The sequence below is a fragment of the Podarcis melisellensis genome (genome assembly GCF_964234715.1).
Source record: "Podarcis melisellensis genome assembly, chromosome: 13".
NCBI lineage: Eukaryota > Metazoa > Chordata > Lepidosauria > Squamata > Lacertidae > Podarcis > Podarcis melisellensis.
Genome location: NC_138545.1, coordinates 27,369,584 through 27,390,263, shown reverse-complemented (window position 1 = coordinate 27,390,263; position 20,680 = coordinate 27,369,584). Strand labels below are relative to the sequence as shown.

Genomic DNA, 20,680 nt, shown 5'->3' with positions numbered 1-20,680 from the left:
CTCATGCCCTCATTAGTATTTCTTCTTCTTTCATCCTGTCTTTGTATAAACCCAGAAAACCAGTACAGTGATACCTCGGGTTACATACGCTTCAGGTTACAGACTCCGCTAACCCATAAATAGTGCTTCAGGTTAAGAACTTTGCTTCAGGATAAGAACAGAAATCGTGCTCCAGCAGCGCGGCAGCAGCAGGAGGCCCCATTAGCTAAAGTGGTGGTTCAGGTTAAGAACAGTTTCAGGTTAAGAATGGACCTCCGGAACGAATTAAGTACTTAACCTGAGGTACCACTGTACTGCTGTTGATGCAATGTATCTTTTCATTTGTGGACAAGGAAATGAATGATTTTGAGACAATTGGAAGTCAAAGAAATATTGTTTAACAGAAAGTGGAGGAGAGTTGTATGTTATCATTTTGTTTTAATGCAACTGGCAGATGGAAAATAAGAAGTCCTTTTTTAAATTTTAAATTGTTTCCTTTCCCTTTCTCTCTCCCCCCTGCCTCTCTTTTCTTTCTACTTCCTGATTCTTCCTCTTTCTTTTCTCTTTTCTTCATTCTCTCTCTTCTCTGACATCCTCTACTCAGGGCTTTTATTAGGGTCCAGGAGTGATAGATGGTTGATGGAGAGACCCTGGATGGGAGGCAAGAAAATGTTGGTTTTCCAGGGTGAGAGGCTAGGAGGAGAAAGTGGCTACTACCTTCTGTGGGTGGCAAGGGTTAAGAACTACCTTTAAGAGAGGACACCTTATTCTATTTATACTTTTTGTAACTTTTTAGAATAAAAAAATTACATTAGTTTTCTATATCTTACTGTATTATGAAAAACTTTAATAAAAATCTTAACACCAAAAGAAGGAGAATGCCACAACCCAGCCCTTCTGCAGTTTGTGACCTCCAGCTCATTCTGTTAAGTGGGGCTGTGAACTTCTGCCCCCAGATTGCCCCCTGTTGCCACACTGCAGACAGAGGAAGAAAGAGAAAAGCACCACTTACACAATTTCCCTAGAAATCCCACAAAGCTGTTTACAGAAGGAGTCTGTCATAATATTTGACTGTGTACATGACCTCGGATCTTTCACTCTCTCTGACTTCCATGGAATGAATAGGCTCCATGCCAAAAAACAAAACGAAATATCACCTCAAGGTTAAGCAGCCGACACGTGGCAATTTATACACTTCTCCAGAAATACCGGTTCCTTTTCTTTGGTGGAATTTGCATTAGTAATTGGCCACCCTCCTTGATTGTCAACTGTCTTTTATGTTTTATCACACAGTTCCTGTTCCACCATTCTTTTTACATGTAGTGACGTGCTTCAGATCCTTCCTAGGAACTCAACTCATTCCTGTTTTGTTTACTCTATGCAATTTGAAACTGTAGGAGAGGCTCCCCCCCCCAAGAGAGGTGGAATGGTTCTATAAAAGAAGAAGATTAATGCCCTCAAAAGGAATGTCGTTCCAAAGCTTTTATACATTCTTAGAGGATTACCAATACATGTTCCCAAATTTTACTTCCAAAAAACAAATCAACTATTTAGATCGTGCCTATGGGGTACAAAGCCACTAAAAATATCACTACATAAAATGCAACTTCCAACTAAGGAAGGTGGCTTTGGTCTCCCAGATCTGGAACTATATCACCAGGCCTACATGCTGAGTAAGACTAATGATTGGAGAGCTAGCAGGAATCCCAGTTGGGCTACTCTCGAATGTAGTTTCTTTGAACCTCTTGTAGGGTGGACTAAACTCGGCTCCAAATTTATGAAATATCCTATTATCCTGGAAACTATGAAAGCACCTATAAAAATTTGAATGAATATAAATAAAAATAATAAGGAGAAATTAACAATATGGGCCAACCCAAAATTAAAAATTGGAAATCAAGTAATAATTTGGCAAAATTGGATGAAAAAAGGTATTTTGACATTGAATCAATTAATTGATGAAAATTACAAATTTGTGGAATATAAGTAAAGTATGGATTAACCAGTGAAACACAATGGCAATACATCCAATTGAAACATATGTTGGAAAGGCAGTTTGGCCCTGACGCTCTAGCAGCATTGGAAACACCCATGCTGCTACAAGATTTAATTTCTGCAACAAAAACAAAGAGCTCTACACTTGCACTATATAAAACCCTACTCAACAGGAAGAAATGTGATTTAGAATATGATAGACAAAAATGAAGAGTTAGGGGTACAGATAACAAATGATATATGGGAGTCAAGTATAAAATCAACAGAGATAGCCTCTATGGATCTAAGACTAAGGCTTATTCAGCAGAAAATAATATTCAGAGTCCACTGGACTCCATCAAAACTATACCAGAAGAAAATAAAAAGTGCAGACAACTGCTGGAGATGTGGGAGTAAAAATGCGAACTAGTACATATGATGATTAATTGCCCGATGATAAGATCATTTTGGTGCGAGGTGAGGACATTTATAGCAAGAGTAATAAAAATAAATTGTTATTTAGGGGAATTGAATTTAATTCTAAATTATATTCCGGAAACGTGGGAGATTACAAGGGGTAAAAAAAAAGAAAGATGTACCATGCCATATTAGAAGCAAAAAAACTTGTTTTGATGAATTGGAAGAGCCGCAAAAAGATTCCATTGAGCACATGGATGGATAATATGGACAGACTAGCTACATACGAATGAAGTGCATGTCAACGCAAATTAAGAATGGATAAATATGAAGAAATCTGGAAGGAATATTTAAGTGATAAGGCGGACAGTGGTGGGAAGTAGGGGGAAGAGAGGTGGGGAAATATTGTTAAAAGGTGTAGTCATAGGTGTTTAAATCTGAATTGTCAGATTGTGTTATTAGTGTTACTACAGTTTTTGTTGAATGTGTTTTTTGCGCGCGCGCGCACACAGACACACACACTTACTTTCTCCCTTTTCTCCCACTGGATTTAAAGGGGAGCAGGCCAGCAGCTTCAGATTGGGAGGTTTGGAGGGGAAGGTTATAAACAGTTATCTGTCTGAAGGCAGCCTTTAATTGTAGGGCAGTTTGGTCCAAGTATTATTTAAAGATAAAGAACCACGAGAAGGGCAAGCAATGGCTTGGAAGTTGCCCATCAATACTTAGAACTTGGACAGCAGAGTGAGCAGGCCCAGAGATCAACTAGTCACAGTCTTCACTATTGTGAGATGTACTGCATTTCTATTTATATTATGGGTATGAAAAAGGATACAGAACATGCTGAATGGCGCCTGCTGACTGGAGGCCAGAATAGTCCAGTAGAAAGGATCTTGGAAAATAAGGGTAAAAATGGTTGTCTGATATTCTTTAGCAAATTATTTCCTTGTACAGACCGCTGTCTCAACAAGGAAGACCAGAACTGGATTGTGGAGATGGTCAACCCCTTTTTAACAGGTTCCCTCAAGATTTCAGGGCTTTTGTTTTTGAGACTGTTTATGGGAAGGACACACAGAAGGAGGTTGTGGTGGGGGCCTGAGAAAGGACCCGGAATTCCCCCCTATTCCGGTGCTACAATGACAACCGAGCCTGTATTCAATGCTTTGACAACAACCAAAAGGCTGACAGTCCATGCTTACGTGATTAGAGCCAGAAAGATGGTTAAGATAGTTGTGGCAGGTAGTTGTGGGACCTCATGATTGTCAGGTGGGCTCCTGTGTAGATTGCCAATAGAGTCAAGGCTTCCGCTGCTTTAACCAACTTAACCTTTGTATATGATGCATATATTTTACGGCTTTGCTGATGAATAAATATTGAGATTTTACCAAAATAGCTTCTTGTTTTTTGCTGTCTCTGGTATTAGCACCACAAGCCTAAGTATACACTTGAAAACTCATGAAAATTAACCAGCATATTAGTATAGATGTCTCACAATAAGCACCTTTTTATATGCAGTTTTGAGAAATGCGCACACCGCTGAAAGCAATTTTTACACAAACACACCCTTTTTCATTTTTATGCATACCTTCCTTAATAATCTTTGTAAGCATTGTTTGTAACCTGAAACTGTTCTAAACCTGAAGCACCACTTTAGCTAATGGGGCTTCCTGCTGCCACTGCACCACCTCCGTGCAATTTCTGTTCTCATCCTGAAGCAAAGTTCTTAACCTGAAGCACTATTTCTGGGTTAGCGGAGTCTGTAACCTGAAGTGTATGTAACCTGAAACGTATGTAACCTGAGGTACCGCTGTAATCGCTGACCATTGACCAAGAAGCCTAGGGGTAATGGGAGTTGTAGTCCAGCAACATCCAGGGACCCAAGGCTGAAGTAGACTGCTGTAGAGAGGCAAGTGAGCAACTGATGCACTGTTTTGTAATGGTGCTGGTATCAGTACCAAGAATCTTCCTAAAATGCTGATGCAAATGTATTTGCAGTCTAAAGAGCTTAGCAAACAATATTTGGGTTCCCTTCACAGTCATTACACGTTGCAGAGGAAAGATGTGACCATAGGGTTTCTCTTTCAGTTCTCTTACCAAGAACAGAAAGAGTTGCAGATCCTCCCTGCCTCGTGACAATTTTTTCCTGTAATTGGTCAGGTGTTTTTTTTATTATTATTAAAAAATAGCCTGACCAACTCTCTGTTTTGTGATTGGCAGTTCTATATACAAGGAGGGGTAGCCAACCTTTCCTAAGAGAAACAGAATAGCTATATAAAGAGCTGGTGAATTATTGTTGTAAGTGGGAGGAAGACCATCTTTGGCTGGGAGACAAGCTACTTTCTTACCATGGAGCAGACAGTGAGTAACTCTGTTACAATTTATCTGATATGCCTCTATCAAGCTTCTGTTATTATTGTGGCATATAATACATGTTATGGATAAATAAATATAACATTCATACCAATAAGACATTATCATCATTCCTACTTACAAAACAAGTAGGAATGATGATAATGCTTCATTGAACTTCATTGAAAAGAAAACAACAACAGTATAATTCTACAACATTAGGATTTTGATTTAATATCTATGTGCTGCTTTCCTGACAACAAGGATGAGCTCCAAGCAGCTCAAAACAATTAACAGCTTACAAGATGTAAGACGATTAAATTCAAAGACAAATATTCAAGATTTACAGTAATAAAATTAAAGTACAATGTAATCGTTTTAGAACTGGGATCTTATAGGTATATCTTGTATCCAGATTGCATTGCACCCTCATGTAGCTAATTAAGGCGTAGGTGTATGAAACTGGGAATGCATAGCTTGGGGATATTTCTGGAGCCACTCTTGTCACTTGAGTCATAAGAAGCCTCATTGGCATGGAGTGTCTTCTATCAGTTTGGGCTGATGGTCCAGCTACACCCCTATCTGAACGGTATAGCCTAGCTTCTGCAGTCTAGCTCTGGCAACCTCTACCAGTCTCAGGTTCTCCACCCACTACTGCTAGCCAGTTAGATCAATTTTCTGGACTCTCAGCTTCCCAAAGACAGTCACCATTCAGGCAGCAGCTCCCTATGACCCTTCCAGAGGCAGGGCGTGGAGCAGAGTGGCTGGAAACACCTAGCCAATGTCACTACTCTGAGTGCCCTCTCTTTTTGTTTTCTTCTGACAGGTGTCCAGAAGTCGGTTGGGTTTCAACCTGTTGAGTGTGACTTTCCTGCTCTGTTTGACAAGTGGAGCCTTTGGGTCTATAGATCCAGACAACCTGAAGGCAATCATTGACTACATCAGAGAGTGAGTAATGTTTTGGATTTTTCTGGGGCTTTCCAAGCAAGTGTTCAACACATTTCGAAAAACCCCTCAAAACAAATTGAAGGCAATATCATTATGACTGTGAATATTGCAAGGTACATAAAAACTTGTACATTAAGATGCCTGTAGAGGGAAGCACTGCATAAGTACGGGTGAGCAGGTTTATTTCAGGTTCTCATCCTTCCACTCTTCAGTTTTCCACATTTCCAAGAAAAATCGCCAGCATTTAGTGCAAATTTATATTCACATGTTTTTATGCAGTTTTTCCTAACATACACATTTTTGCAAGAAATTCCTCCCTAATACAATGATTTTTATATGTTATTTTTACAACGTACATGCATTTTTGTGCATACTGTACCTTAATATATGCATAATTAATAAATTAATAAATTAATTAATTAATGAAATTTCTATTCTGTCCTTCATCCAAGGACCACAGGGCAGATTATAAAAACACAAAAATATACACCATAATAACACACAAAAACAATAATCCCCTCCTATGGAACTAATCTTCTGCTCCAATCACTCTCTTAAGTTAGATATCCATTTCCAAATGAGCTTGTTAAGGAAGTAATTTGTTCTTATATGGGTAGGACATAACAGTAAACACTGAAGGCATACCTAAGTTCTACAGTACTTTAGAAGGTTAGTGGTTCTTTCATTTATATAGTACTTCTAACGTTGTAATGGTCATTTTCTTCTGCTTTCAGAACAGGTCCTCCAAACTCTCATAGCAATGAAGTCAAACGTTTCCCATCTGTTTTACACCTATACCCTTTCTTGCCTTTCTGCTTTCTATTGGGGCTTTAGCAGTGAGGTCTTTTCACTTCCTAGAAAACCTGTTAACACACCTATCGCCCAAGTTCATGAAAACAAAGCTGTCCTTTAATGGGATGTAGCAATGTCAATGGTCATTTGTGCAAATTACTTTGCTCGAAAAGTACATTGCATAATTTGGAGAAGTGTGAATTTCAGGGGGGGGGGGCTTATTTTGATTTTCAAATTGTTTTGGAAAGGCCGTTCACCTTTCCGCTGCAGCGGTACCTATTTATCTACTTGCACTTTGATGTGCTTTCGAACCACTAGGTTTGCAGGAGCTGGGAACGAACAACGGGCGCTCACCCCGTCACGGGGATTCGAACCGCCAACCTTCTGATTGGCAAGTCCTAGGCTCTGTGGTTTAACCCACAGCACCACCCGCGTCCCTTGCTCAAGAAGTACATTGCATAATTTGGAGAAGTGTGAATTTCAAAGGGTGGGGGGGCTTATTTTGGTTTTCAAACTGTTTTGGAAAGTGAAAATTTGGTAGGTTCACCTTTAAATGTGGACTGAATCACATTCCTCCACCATCCTACCTCTGGGAGAAAGGGCACTGCAGGAGAAACAGGGTGATTTGGGAAGGAACTAACTGGGCATTATGCAGGCCTTGCTGGCTACAAGCCTCAGCCAGTGTGCCCCAAACACAGTAGCGGTGCCATAGCAAGGTGGTCTTTATTTTTAAAAAAACCTTGTGCACTCAGAGCAGCACAATGTCTGGCTTCACTTCCTGGGACGCACATGGGATTATGCAGCACATAGTCATATGGGTGTCCTGGAAAGTGCTGATGTGCTGAGAGCCTTCTTCTGTTGCAAGCAAATATGGTGCTTTTACTAGCACAGTATTTAAAAGAAAAGGGTATTCCCCCTCTAGGATGCATGGAACCCCTGATCTGCACCCACTGGTCTGGCTCTAATGGCACTCCTGGTTTTGCTTAGCAAATCTAATTCCAATTAACATGATAAAATCCATCATCTTGGGTTATTGGCGTCCCATCCCCCCTAAAAACCCCTGGCTATCTGCTGTAACATTAAGTTGTGGCTTCTATCTATAAATAGGTCATCACAGATATTGCAGTAGAACTGGAACTTCTCTGCCTCTCCATTCAAATGACTGCAACTGAGACTATAATAAAAAATCAAGCCAACATGGGCCAAAAGGAGGAACCTGGTTTGGAATAGTTCAACATCACTCATTCTCAGCTTTCCTTTGTTTTTTCTTAGGTATGGCCTCCCCAATAACCATTATGCTGTGGCTGTAAGGCTGGATAACACATACTGCAGAAATCCTACACGGCAGAATTTAGAGACTGCTTTACCTACAGACGAAATGACTGAGATGCATACGGCTATTATGCAGGAAAATGGAATGTATAACCCAGATCAGATAGGGGATGTTGTTGCAGCCAGGCCAAGGACTCTGAAACGTTCAGCACAGCATGCTGAATGGCGCTTACTGACCGGAGGCCAGAATAGCCCAGTAGAAAGGATCCTAGCCAATAAGGACCAAAATAGCTGCCTGATCTTCTTTAGCAAATTATCCCCCTGTGTGAACCGATGTCTCAATGAGAATGACATGAGAAACATTGTACAGATGATCAACCCCCTTTTTAACAGGTACAATGAAGATGCAAGGGCTTTTGTTTTTGAGACTGTTTATGGGAAGGACACACAGAAGGAGAAGGAGGTTGTGGTGGAGGCCTGGGAAAGGATCCGGAATTCCCCCCTATTCCGGTGCTACAATGACAACCGAGGCTGTATTCAATGCTTTGACAACAACCAAAAGGCTGACAGTCCATGCTTACTTGATTAGAGCCAGAAAGATGGTGATGATGCACCTTATGGCAGGTAGTTGTGGGACCTCATGAATGTCAAGTGGGCTCCTGCGTAGATTGCCAATAGTCAAGGCTTCCCCTGCTTTAACTAACCTTTGTATACGATGCATATACTTTACTGCTTTGCTGATGAATGAATAAATAAATATTGAGATCTTACCAAAATAGCTTCTTGTTTTTTGCTGTCTCAGGTATTAGCACCACAAGCCTATGTATACACTTGAAAACTCATGAAAATTCACCAGCATATTAGTACAGATGTCTCACAATAAGCACATTTTTACCGTATTTTTCACTCGATAACACGCACCTGATCATAACACGCACATAGTTTTTAGAGGAGGAAAACAAGAAAAAAAATCTGAATGAAACAGTGGATGTATCATTTTTGTGCTTCATGCTGTGGCCACAGACATGTGATTTGACGGTGAGTTTGGGGTAGCCCAATGCAAAAATCCTGAGTATCCATGTGGATCTGTGCTTTGTAACCACGTTTTTGCACCATTGCAGCCCCAGGCAACAGTGGGTGCGTGATTTTTTTGGTGCAGGCTGTAGCCATGAATATGCTATGTGATCTGATGTTGAATTTGGGGTGACCCTATGGAAAGATCCTGAGGATCCATGTGTATCCGTACTTTGTAACCACGTTTTTGCACCATTGCAGCCCTGTTTTTGCATCAGATCATTGCTATGTGATCTGATGGTGAATTTGGGGTGACCCAATGCAAAGATCCTGAGGATCCACGTTTTGTAACCACGTTTTAAGTAGGGAGGAAAGGAAAAACATAGAAGGGACAAGGAGCACCGAGAGAGGTGTGCGGAGAAGCAGCTGGCTAAGAATGCAGGAGAGGGGTTTTACCGAAGGGAGGAAAGGAAGGCAAAAGTTCCCCCACCCACCCAAGCCAGCCAGCCAGCCAGCTAGCTCTCTCTCTATCTCTCTCCCCCCCCCACCTGCATGTTGCCTGCGAGTCCCTAGACGCAGCAGCAGCAGCACCGGAGCACGGAGAGGAATTACAAGGAAGGACGCTCTGCTTTCCCCTCTGCTTGCCTGGAGGGGAGGGGTTTTCTCTGCTCTTTGTTCCGTTTGAGCAAACACAGTAATGAAACAGAAGTGGGTGGGCAGTAAGACCCTGAGGCAGAATGCAGGAAAGCAACAGCTTTCTCTCTTGGGAGGCTCGAACACTCGTGTGGCTGCCTGCAATCAGTTTACCACACCGAGAATGAAGATAAACTGGTAAAATAAGGGGGCTGGGTTAAAGCTAAAGGGAAAACCTCAAAGATCCCTCAAGAACAAGGCAGGGGTTCAGGGCTCCCAAAGCCGAGCTGCAGCTTTAGAAGGGGAAAATGGGGCTTTCGGAGGTGGTTTTTACTGCTCCGCTGCTTCCAATTTTTTTAAAAGGCAAATTGCAGGAGAAGATGCAGCAGTCAGTCACTCTCTCACTCCCTCCAAGCACCCACGCTAGCGAACAAACACACAGGCAACCACACACTCACAAAGCACACACACTAGCAAACACACAGTCGCGCTGCACACACAATCAAAGCGATCAGAGTCGCCAAACCACTTCCCTGGCTTCTGCTGACTGCAACAAAGACGACCCTGGAAGAAAATGTGTGATGCACTAGGGCCAGTCGGCTCCAGGGACCACACATTCGCTCAATAACACGCATAGACATTTCCCTTTACTTTTTAGGAGAAAAAATCTGCGTGTTATAGAGGGAAAAATACGGTATATGCCGTTTTGAGAAATGCGCACACCGCTGCAAGCAATTTTTACACAAACACACTGTGGGAATGTTCAGGAATGCAGGAGAGGATATATTGTCTGATTATATCCTTATCCAACTTGCGTTAACAAGTTTCCAATACCAGCAGAGTAAAACATTCCCCTTTATTTTAAGTTTGCAATGGCAGCATTTGCTCAGGCTCGCTTAAGCCTCTATAATAACTATTCCGGTAATTTCCCCTTATTCCCTCTCAAAATAGAAGACACGACACAGTCCTTTACAAAAGTATAAAAAGAGTTTACTCACATTCTGTTCACAATCAGATCCCAGAAGGCAGACTTAGGCTTAATGAAGTAACATACATTTGGAATCTATCTTATAAGAAGATAGTTCCTTTGTCCTCGCTTGGCTGGGAGCCAAGAGGGCATCTTTCACTCAGTAGATGTTGCTTGTTCGAAGGAAGAGAAGTAAGAGAGAGAGATGGCTGCCCCTGCCCTGTGCTTTTATCATTACCTGCACAGGTGAGGCCACACCCGCCTCTAGTCACATGCGGAGGAAGTCTGTCCCAGCCCAGAGGGAAACAGGAAGTTTACCTGCTGGCTGGACAAACATCCCTCCCCATGTCTAAACATGTGCACTCTAGGAATGTTGTAATTGACTGCTCTTGTGTTTTACATCCCCCCCCCACACTTTCATTTATATGCAAACCTTCCTTAATAATCTTTGTAAGAATTGTTTGACTGGAAAACTGCACCACAAAATTAGGACAAATGCAAAGTTCAAAAGATAGCTGTGCTTTAGCTCACATACTGTTTTGGAAAGTGCAAAAAATGTACAAATTCTTCCCCCATCCCAGCTGTCATAGATAAATACCCTGAGACAGGGATGGGGAACCCCAGACCCTTCAAGCCTCTCTATTTGGCCAATGGGATTCCACCCAGCCCCTCCTTCATCCCCTCTCAAATTCTTTGGCCTTTTTGGTGTGCATCCTTGAACTGTGACAATGCCTCTTATTTGCTTGACAGAGCATGAAGAGATGTTATGTGAGAAATAGAAACCTCTGACATTTGCTGGGCTGAAATGTAGCTTACTATCCGCATGGAAGAGTCACATCCATTGCTCCTCCCGCTGTTGTCTCTAGCCACACCTATAGGTACCACTGGGATGTGACCCCTGAAAAACTATGACCCTTGGGCTGAAAAGGGTTCCCCCTCCCAATACAATGTGAATCTTTTGTTGAACTTTTTGTATGGATGATGAGATGTGCTAGAGACTTCAGAAGGCTCTAGCAGGCAGGAGAAGAGGTGCATGAAGTTATGCCACTGAGTGTGTGAATGAATGATTGTTGCAGAAGAAGGCTTATGCTGGGCTGAGTACAGCTGACCAACTAAGAAACAGTAACTTAGCACAGTGTACATATCATGATAAGGTAAGCAGGCTATCATCCTGCCAAGTAGTGAGAGAGATTTTGCTGATCCACAACATTTCCGGTTACAAGTGGATGTTTGGTGAAATCCTTGGTTGGATGGAGTGGAGGCCAGGATTGTGGCATGGATACTGAGGCAGAATCTTGCACGGACCAATTCTACTTGTTTGGGTAGGAGCACAGGTTTTTGCATTACAGTGTACAGAGCACAGAAGTAATGTGATAGGACAGGCATAGGGAACATATGACTGTATCACTATCATTGGGCCACAGCTCTCATCAGCCTCAACCAGTACAGCCAATGGTCAGGGATTATGGAAGTTGTAGTCTAACAACATCTAGAGGACCACAGGTTCCCTATCTCTGTGGTAGGATTTCCATATGCGTGTGTTGTGGGAATACACAACCACACAAGAGAGGATGTGAATCTCATGCCTTAAACATCAAGTGGTTTACTGTACAAGTGAAAGAACTATCACCTGACTTCCCCCCTGCAACTGTTGGCTCCTCGTGTATACACCTCCTTTGTGATTTTCCCTTTCTTCCATTTCTTATACATCCCCTTCTTAACCATCAGCTCATCTGAAAGCTCCTTATGCAGCTACACTAGTTTCCTTAGATGCCTCTCATTTTTCTTTCTTGCTGGTATTAATGTACAGTGGTACCTCGGGTTAAGTACTTAATTTGTTCCGGAGGTCCGTACTTAACCTGAAACTGTCCTTAACAAGAAGCGCTTTAGCTAATGGGGCCTCCTGCTGCCGCCGTGCTGCCAGAGCACAATTTCTGTTCTCATCCTGAAGCAAAGTTCTTAACCTGAAGCACTATTTCTGGGCTAGCGGAGTCTGTAACCTGAAGTGTATGTAACCTGAGGCGTATGTAACCTGAGTTACCACTGCAATCGCTGACCATTGACCAAGAAGCCTAGGGGTAATGGGAGTTGTAGTCCAGCAACATCCAGGGACCCAAGGCTGAAGTGGACTGCTGTAGAGAGGCAAGTGAGCAACTGATGCACTGTTTTGTAATGGTGCTGGTTTCAGTACCAAGAATCTTCCTAAAATGCTGATGCAAATGTATTTGCAGTCTAAAGAGCTTAGCAAACAATATTTGGGTTCCCTTCACAGTCATTACACGTTGCAGAGGGAAGATGTGACCATAGGTTTCTCTTTCAGTTCTCTTACCAAGAACAGAAAGAGTTGCAGATCCTCCCTGCCTCGTGACAATTTTTTCCTGTAATTGGTCAGGTGTTGTTTTTTTTATTATTAAAAAATAGCCTGACCAACTCTCTGTTTTGTGATTGGCAGTTCTATATACAAGGAGGGGTAGCCAACCTTTCCTAAGATAAACAGAATAGCTATATAAAGAGCTGGTGAATTATTGTTGTAAGTGGGAGGAAGACCATCTTTGGCTGGGAGACAAGCTACTTTCTTACCATGGAGCAGACAGTGAGTAACTCTGTTACAATTTATCTGATATGCCTCTATCAAGCTTCTGTTATTATTGTGGCATATAATACATGTTATGAATAAATAAATAAATAAATATAACATTCATACCAATAAGACATTATCATCATTCCTACTTACAAAACAAGTAGGAATGATGATAATGCTTCATTGAACTTCATTGAAAAGAAAACAATAACAACAGTATAATTCTACAACATTAGGATTTTGATTTAATATCTATGTGCTGCTTTCCTGACAACAAGGATGAGCTCCAATCAGCTCAAAACAATTAACAGCTCACAAGATGTAAGACGATTAAATTCAAAGACAAATATTCAAGATTTACAGTAATAAAATTAAAGTACAATGTTATCGTTTTAGAACTGGGAAAATATCTGATAGGCATATCTTATATCCAGATTGCATTGCACCCTCATGTAGCTAATTAAGGCGTAGGTGTATGAAACTGGGAATGCATAGCTTGGGGATATTTCTGGAGCCACTCTTGTCACTTGAGTCATAAGAAGCCCCATTGGCATGGAGTGTCTTCTATCAGTTTGGGCTGATGGTCCAGCTACACCCCTATCTGAACGGTATAGCCTAGCTTCTGCAGTCTAGCTCTGGCAATCTCTACCAGTCTCAGGTTCTCCACCCACTACTGCTAGCCAGTTAGATCAATTTTCTGGACTCTCAGCTTCCCAAAGACAGTCACCATTCAGGCAGCAGCTTCCTATGACCCTTCCAGAGGCAGGGCGTGGAGCAGAGTGGCTGGAAACACCTAGCCAATGTCACTACTCTGAGTGCCCTCTCTTTTTGTTTTCTTCTGACAGGTGTCCAGAAGTCGGTTGGGTTTCAGCCTGTTGAGTGTGACTTTCCTGCTGTGTTTGACAAGTGGAGCCTTTGGGTCTATAGATCCAGACAACCTGAAGGCAATCATTGACTACATCAGAGAGTGAGTAATGTTTTGGATTTTTCTGGGGCTTTCCAATCAAGTGTTCAACACATTTCGAAAAACCCCTCAAAACAAAATCATGGGACTAAAACAAGCAAGAATGTTGGTATTCTGGCTAAATAAAGCATTTTGCTTTCATACTCATAATAATTTAAATTTTAGTATATGTGCTGCCGAAGCGAGCACTTAATAATTTACGTTTTGATGATTTCATACAACATGGAGGTGATTGTTTTGCTTCGTGTTATGAGCTTCCCTTGATGCTGATGCTACTACAAGGTGGCCTAAGATAAATGAATAAGATTCAGTCTGTGTATGCATATTTGTGCAGAGGGGAAATGTGTGTGTGTTATATGTTTGCTTTCAAAGGTCTGCCCATGTGATTTTGTTCTGGCATGCGTGCTTTCACATGTTGTCATTTTTAAGTGATATCAGGGTGAAGATGTTGGGGAAGGCAATATCATTGTGACTGTGAATATTGCAAGGTACATAAAAACATGTACATTAAGATGCCTGTAGAGGGAAGCACTGCATAGGGATGGGTGAGCATGTTGATTTCAGGTTCTCATCTTTCCATTCTTCAGTTTTCCACATTTCCAAGAAAAATCGCCAGCATTTAGCGCAAATTTATATTCACATGTTTTTATGCAGTTTTTCCTAACATACACATTTTTGCAAAAAATTCCCCTTTAATACAATGATTTTTATGTTATTTTTACAACACACATGCATTTGTATGCATACTGTACCTTAATATAGGCATAATTAATTAATTAATCAATTAATGAAATTTCTATTCTGTCCTTCATCCAAGGACCACAGGGCAGGTTATAAAAACACAAAAATATACACCATAATAACAAACAAAAACAATAATCCCCTCCTATGGAACTAACTTTCTCCTCCAATCATTCTCTTAAGTTAGATATCCATTTCCAAATGAGCTTATTAAGGAAATAATCTGTTCTTATATGGGTAGGACATAACAGTAAACACTGAAGGCATACCTAAGTTCTACAGTACTTTAGAAGGTTAGTGGTTCTTTCATTTATATAGTACTTCTAACGTTGTAATGGTCATTTTCTTCTGCTTTCAGAACAGGTCCTCCAAACTCTCATAGCAATGAAGTCGAATGTTTCCCATCTGTTTTACACCTATAGCCTTTCTTGCCTTTCTACTTTCTATTGGGGCTTTAGCAGTGAGGTCTTTTCACTTCCTAGAAAACCTGTTAATGCACTTATCCCCCAAGTTCATGAAAACAAAGCTGCCTTTTAATGGGCTGTAGCAATGTCAATGGTCATTTGTGCAAATTACTTTGCTTGAGAAGTACATTGCATAATTTGGAGAAGTGTGAATTTCGGGGGGGGGGGCTTATTTTGGTTTTCAAACTGTTTTGGAAAGTGAAAATTTGGTAGGTTCACCTTTAAATGTGGACTGAATCGCATTCCTCCACCATCCTACCTCTGGGATAAAGGGCAGTGCAGGAGAAACAGGGTGATTTGGGAAGGAACTAACTGGGCATTATGCAGGCCCTGCTGGCTACAAGCCTCAGCCAGTGTGCCCCAAACACAGTAACGGTGCCATAGCTGAGGTGGTCTTTATTTTTAAAAAACCTTGTGCACTCAGAGCAGCACAATGTCTGGCTTCACTCCTGGGACGCCCATGGGATTATGCAGCACATAGTCATATGGGTGTCCTGGAAAGTGCTGATGTGCTGAGAGCCTTCTTCTGTTGCAAGCAAATATGGTGCTTTTACTAGCACAGTATTTAAAAGAAAAGGGTATTCCCCCTCTAGGATGCATGGAACCCCTGATCTGCACCCACTGGTCTGCTCTAATGGCACTCCTGGTTTTGCTTAGCAAATCTAATTCCAATTAACATGATAAAATCCCTCATCTTGGGTTATTGGCGTCCCATCCTCCCCCAAAACCCCCCGCTATCTGCTGTAACATTAAGTTGTGGCTTCTGTTTATAAATAGGTCATCACAGATATTGCAGTAGAACTGGAACTTCTCTGCCTCTCCATTCAAATGACTGCAAGCGAAACTATAATAAAAAATCAAGCCAACATGGGCCAAAAGGAGGAACCTGGTTTGGAATATTTCAGCATCACTCATTCTCAGCTTTCCTTTGGTTTTTCTTAGGTTTGGCCTCCCCAATAACCATTATGCTGTGGCTGTAAGACTGGATAACACATACTGCAGAAATCCTACACGGCAGAATTTAGAGACTGCTTTACCTAGAAACCAAATGAATCAGATGAATAGGGATATTAGACGGCAAAATGGAATATATAACCCACGGCACATAAGGGATGTTGTTGCAGCCAGGCCAAACTTTTTGACACTCCCAGCAGAGCATGCTGAATGGCGTTTACTGAACGGAGGCCAGAATAGCCCAGTAGAAAGGATGCTAGCCAATAAGGACCAAAATAGTTGCCTGATCTTCTTTAGCAAATTATCCCCCTGTGTGAACTGATGTCTCAATGAGAATAACATGAGAAACATTGTACAGATGGTCAACCCCCTTTTTAACAGGTTCAATGAAGATGCCAGGGCTTTTGTTTTTGAGTTCATTTACGCAAGGGATGCAGAAAGAGAAGATAAGGTTGTGTTGGGGGCCTGGCAACGCATCCAGCATGCCCCACTATTTCGGTGCTATGCAGATAATCGAGCCTGCATCAAATGTTTGAACCATGACCAATCTGATACCGACAGTCCCTGCTTGGCCAATTAGGGAAAGCCAATGATAGAGTAGTGCCACCTAGGGATTGCAGGGATTGCAGTTGTGGCACTTAGCATTTTGCCAGCTGGCCTAAGAACCAAAGTCACCCATTCCTCATTCCGATATTCTTGTTTTCTCAAGATTGACCAGTACATATGATCTTTGTAGTCCTTTGCTTTGCTGCTGAATCAATAAAATCCTTGGAGCATATCACAAAAGCTTCTTGTCTGTTTGCTTCTTCTTCTTCTGCTGTACCCTATAGTGTGAATAATCACCCACGCCTACAGAAGAGATGTGCAAAGTCATGTGGGGCTGTAGTGTCCACATTGGGGCTGTTAACATGCCCATGTGTGTTTGAGAATTCAAGGTTACAATACAATTCAGTGCCCACAGCTGGCATAAAACTTAAAAGCCCAAAGGACAATTTGCTGCAGTCTGGAGAAGCAACCTAAGTTAAGGAGAATTCGTTGCAACATTGCGATGTCTCTGAAAATCTAGATGCTATATCCTCAGTTGCTAGATTCTGCGCTTCCATGATGGACATTCATTGAAATATGGTTTTATCTTATGCTGGTCTGTGACCAAAATAAAGTTTGATACTGATTGTGATGTCTTGATCTGAAAGACTAGGTCAAGGAAGGGGAGCCCTGGGATCATTGTTGGTGGGGTGCTTGGTTGATCTGGAATTCAGAGCATGTCCCTAAACCCCTTAGCTTAACTCAACAGGTCATTATAAAATAAGCACAAGCTCTTGCAAGGGAACAGAGGAAGAAATTGTTGACATAAACTGGCTGCCCACACATACACACACCTGTGGGTTCTTAATTAGCATTTGTGAGCATAAAAGCCTCCTTCCCAACTGATTCAGCCCAACTAATAAACTAACCAGCAGTTGTTTTGCAAATATTAAGAAAAGCACCCTTGACTTCTGTTTTGCCTATTTCCACATGTGGTGGGAATGCCAATATGTGTGTGGATTTTGGAAGGTTATGCTGAAAGAATGTATTATTATAATAACATATGTTGTTGTTCTCAATGTTGTTCTCAGTCTTTAGTGCTTGCACTATAGGCATCAACTTTTGCTTCCACACTCCTGATGTGCCACAAATAATGTTGTAAGCATGTCATGTGTATCTTTATAGCTCTGGGAACTGAATCAACTTGCAGCCTAACCTACCTCACAGAGTTGTTGGAAGCACACTGCACACCCAGACATACTGGAGATGTAAAAATACACATATTGCATATAATAGTTTGTTGGCAAAACTAGCTGCTTGTTTCAGGATAACTTTTTTTTAAAGAAAAAACCCACAATATTGTTTTCCTGCCCAGTAACAGCCGTGACGCTAAATAAACCCGACTTAATTTTTTGAGAATCTTTGTTGTAAAACCCATCTCTGTCCTGGTATATTAGCAGATGGTGGTTAGAATTTGTTTATCAGTTGTCACAACTATCACATCACCAATAAAAAAAATCCTTCCATCTCACAATGCCTTTCTATTCAGCTGCCAAACATGGAAGTTCAGTTTGGAATACTCAATGTTAGTTTTTGCTCATTCAGTGACACTCATTCCCACCATTTTTTGGTGATCATTCCTAGGTACGGCATTAAAAATATCCATTATGCTGTGGCTATAAGACTGGATCATGCATACTGCGCAGAACCTACGCCAACGGTCTTGGAGACAGTTTTGCCCAGGAGCAAAATGCAGCAGATGAAGAATGCTCTCGACCACAGGAATGGAATATATGTCCCAAAGCCAATAGGAGATGTCATTGCAGCTAGGCCAAGATTTACCCGTAGTAAAGAGCACGCGGAATGGCGCTTGCTGACTGGAGGCCAGAATAGCCCTGTAGAAAGGATCCTATCCAATAAAGACCAAAATAGTTGCCTGATCTTCTTTAGCAAATTATCTCCTTGTGTAGAACGTTGCCTCAATGAGAGTGATGCGAGAAACATTGTCCAGATGGTCAACCCCCTTTTTAACAGGTACAGTGAGGATTCCAGGGCTTTTGTTTTTGAGACTGTTTACGTGAAGGATACAGTGAAAGAGCATGAGGCTGTGGTGGGGGCTTGGGAACACATCCAGGGTGCCCCCCTATTCCGGTGCTACAGTAGCAACAGAGGCTGCATTAAATGTTTTGATGACAACCAGTCGGGTGACAGAAACCCCTGCTTAGGCAATGAGGTAGAGACAGAAAGGTAGTGGGAGAACAGCTGTGACACCTGATATTTGCCACTTGGCCTCCTGGGCTATATATTGCCCAGATAAGCAAGGTACCTCCTCCAATCCCAGACTTAGTTGATTGAGCATTGCATGTTATATGTTATCTTTTGTTGTTTATTTAGTTCTCTGCCGTTCTGTTCAATAAATAATTGTTCAGAGCACACCACAATATATTATCTTTCTAGCTGCTTATGGTATTTCCCTCACTTTGGAGCACTGGACAGTCATGAGGACCCACAGTCAGTGGCCTAGTGTGTGTGGGGGGGGACAAGGGGGGCTGTGGCCCTGGGCACAGAATCTTGGGAGGTGCAAACTAGGCATGTGCCCGGTGCACGAGCCCCCTGGGCCAGTGCAGTGGATGTTCTTCACCTCTGGGGTTGCCCCGCTCCTGCCCACCATCTGATTGTCAACCTCTGTGCGCTAGGCGTGGGTGGGGTGTGTGTGTCGGGGTGGTGAAGAGTACCTTCCATGGCCCGCCCCTGCCCACCAGCCGGTGGGTGGGCACTCACGGTCTGGACACAGACAGAGCATGGAGGGCACTCTTCACCCTTTGCTCCTGCGCCCCAGCCAATGAGCACCTGCTCGTCAGCCGACTGGCTTCTCAGGCTAGATTTCCCTTAGAATCAAGTCTCTTCCCCTACCCTCACCCCTGCTTGACCCTGGTATCTGTTGTCATATGCTTTGCTCTTGCATCAATAAATGTTCAAAGCAAATCCCAAATGCTTCCTGTCTTTTCTTCTCGACTACTTCTGATGTCACCCACCCCGTGCTCACCACATCTGGCAGCTGAGACCTGTGGATTCATGAGGAGCTGCAGTGCCCATTATTGCTCGCATGAGATCGATGGACTGGTTGCATGTTTGCACTAAGATTGAGATTTTCCCCACATTGTTTGATTCACAAATAAACATTTTAGCATGCTTGGAAGTCTTCGTCTCTGTCTTCTGTTTTACATATAGATGATATCCAGACAAGTGCCTGGAGGATCAGTATCCAAACCAAGACCCAAAACCACAACATCCCTAAAAGCCTAAGCTTCTTGTCTTGGGATCACTAAAATGCAGTATGTTTCAATGGAATCAATTTACAGATTCAGACCCTAACCCTAACTCTGGCCTACTCATGCAGAAGAATTAGTTGGGAATGAAATGGTGTTGGCAGAATGGACTAAACTAGAATGGAGTGTAAGGTGTGTGTGTGTGTGTGTGTGTGTGTGTGTATGTATGGGTTTAGCATACTTTTCTAGGCAAAAGATTGTACTGTACTGTATCTTACAAGCTCCCTGATTGTTCATGTGCCTCATCTTACTCATATATTTCCTTCTGTAGTTCCTCCCAGCTTCTACTCCTTTGAACCTCATGCTTGATTGGTTGATTAATTAATGTCCTTCTTGGAACTAACTCCATTGTATCCCATAGCATTGCTGCAGAGTAGGGATGTAGTTAACGAAACACTGTTATAACTTCCTCATGGTCAAGTATGCCTATTGTCCCTAGGTTTGAGTCTTTTAATTTAGGCAGCCAGTCAGAGATCAGTACACAATTTATATGAGAATTGTTCGTGTTTGAGAAAAACATACAGTACCTGACATCCTGCTTGTATCCTTGCCAAAAGTCCACTGAACAATATTGTTTGAACAATTCTGTCAAGAGTACCTTTAAAAAGAAAAGAAAAAGAAAGACTTACCATAGTAGCCAGGTTTCTTATGGTGTCACAAGTCTCACTGAGAGCTGTTTCCCAAACAACTTCACCCTCTTTGAAAGTCTTAAGGGTTTGCAACATATGAGAACCATTTAAAAAAATCTAATTATTTCTCACTTGGTGCATAAAAAGGTAA

At 42.0% G+C, this 20,680-nt stretch overlaps 2 protein-coding genes across 3 annotated transcripts; both read left to right on the top strand.

The window, feature by feature from the left end:
- The first annotated feature begins 4,222 nt into the window (after positions 1-4,222).
- LOC309355581 (uncharacterized protein) lies at positions 4,223-8,504 on the top strand. 2 transcript variants are annotated; one of them, XM_081886539.1, is made up of 4 exons: positions 4,223-4,255; positions 4,585-4,725; positions 5,543-5,664; positions 7,729-8,504. In XM_081886539.1, exons 2-4 carry the CDS (start codon positions 4,714-4,716, stop codon positions 8,315-8,317), a joined length of 723 nt encoding a protein of 240 aa, XP_081742665.1. In that variant the 5' UTR covers positions 4,223-4,255; positions 4,585-4,713; the 3' UTR covers positions 8,318-8,504. The 2 variants fall into 2 exon arrangements, with proteins under 2 accessions (XP_081742665.1, XP_081742666.1); XM_081886540.1 differs by lacking the exon at positions 4,223-4,255 and having other exon boundaries at positions 4,437-4,725.
- A 4,200-nt stretch (positions 8,505-12,704) lies between these two features.
- On the top strand, positions 12,705-19,556 carry LOC309355580 (uncharacterized protein). Its single transcript, XM_081886538.1, has 3 exons — positions 12,705-12,935; positions 13,769-13,890; positions 18,216-19,556. The coding sequence occupies exons 1-3, from the start codon at positions 12,924-12,926 to the stop codon at positions 18,820-18,822; spliced, it is 741 nt and encodes a 246-aa protein (XP_081742664.1). The 5' UTR covers positions 12,705-12,923; the 3' UTR covers positions 18,823-19,556.
- Positions 19,557-20,680: the final 1,124 nt, after the last annotated feature.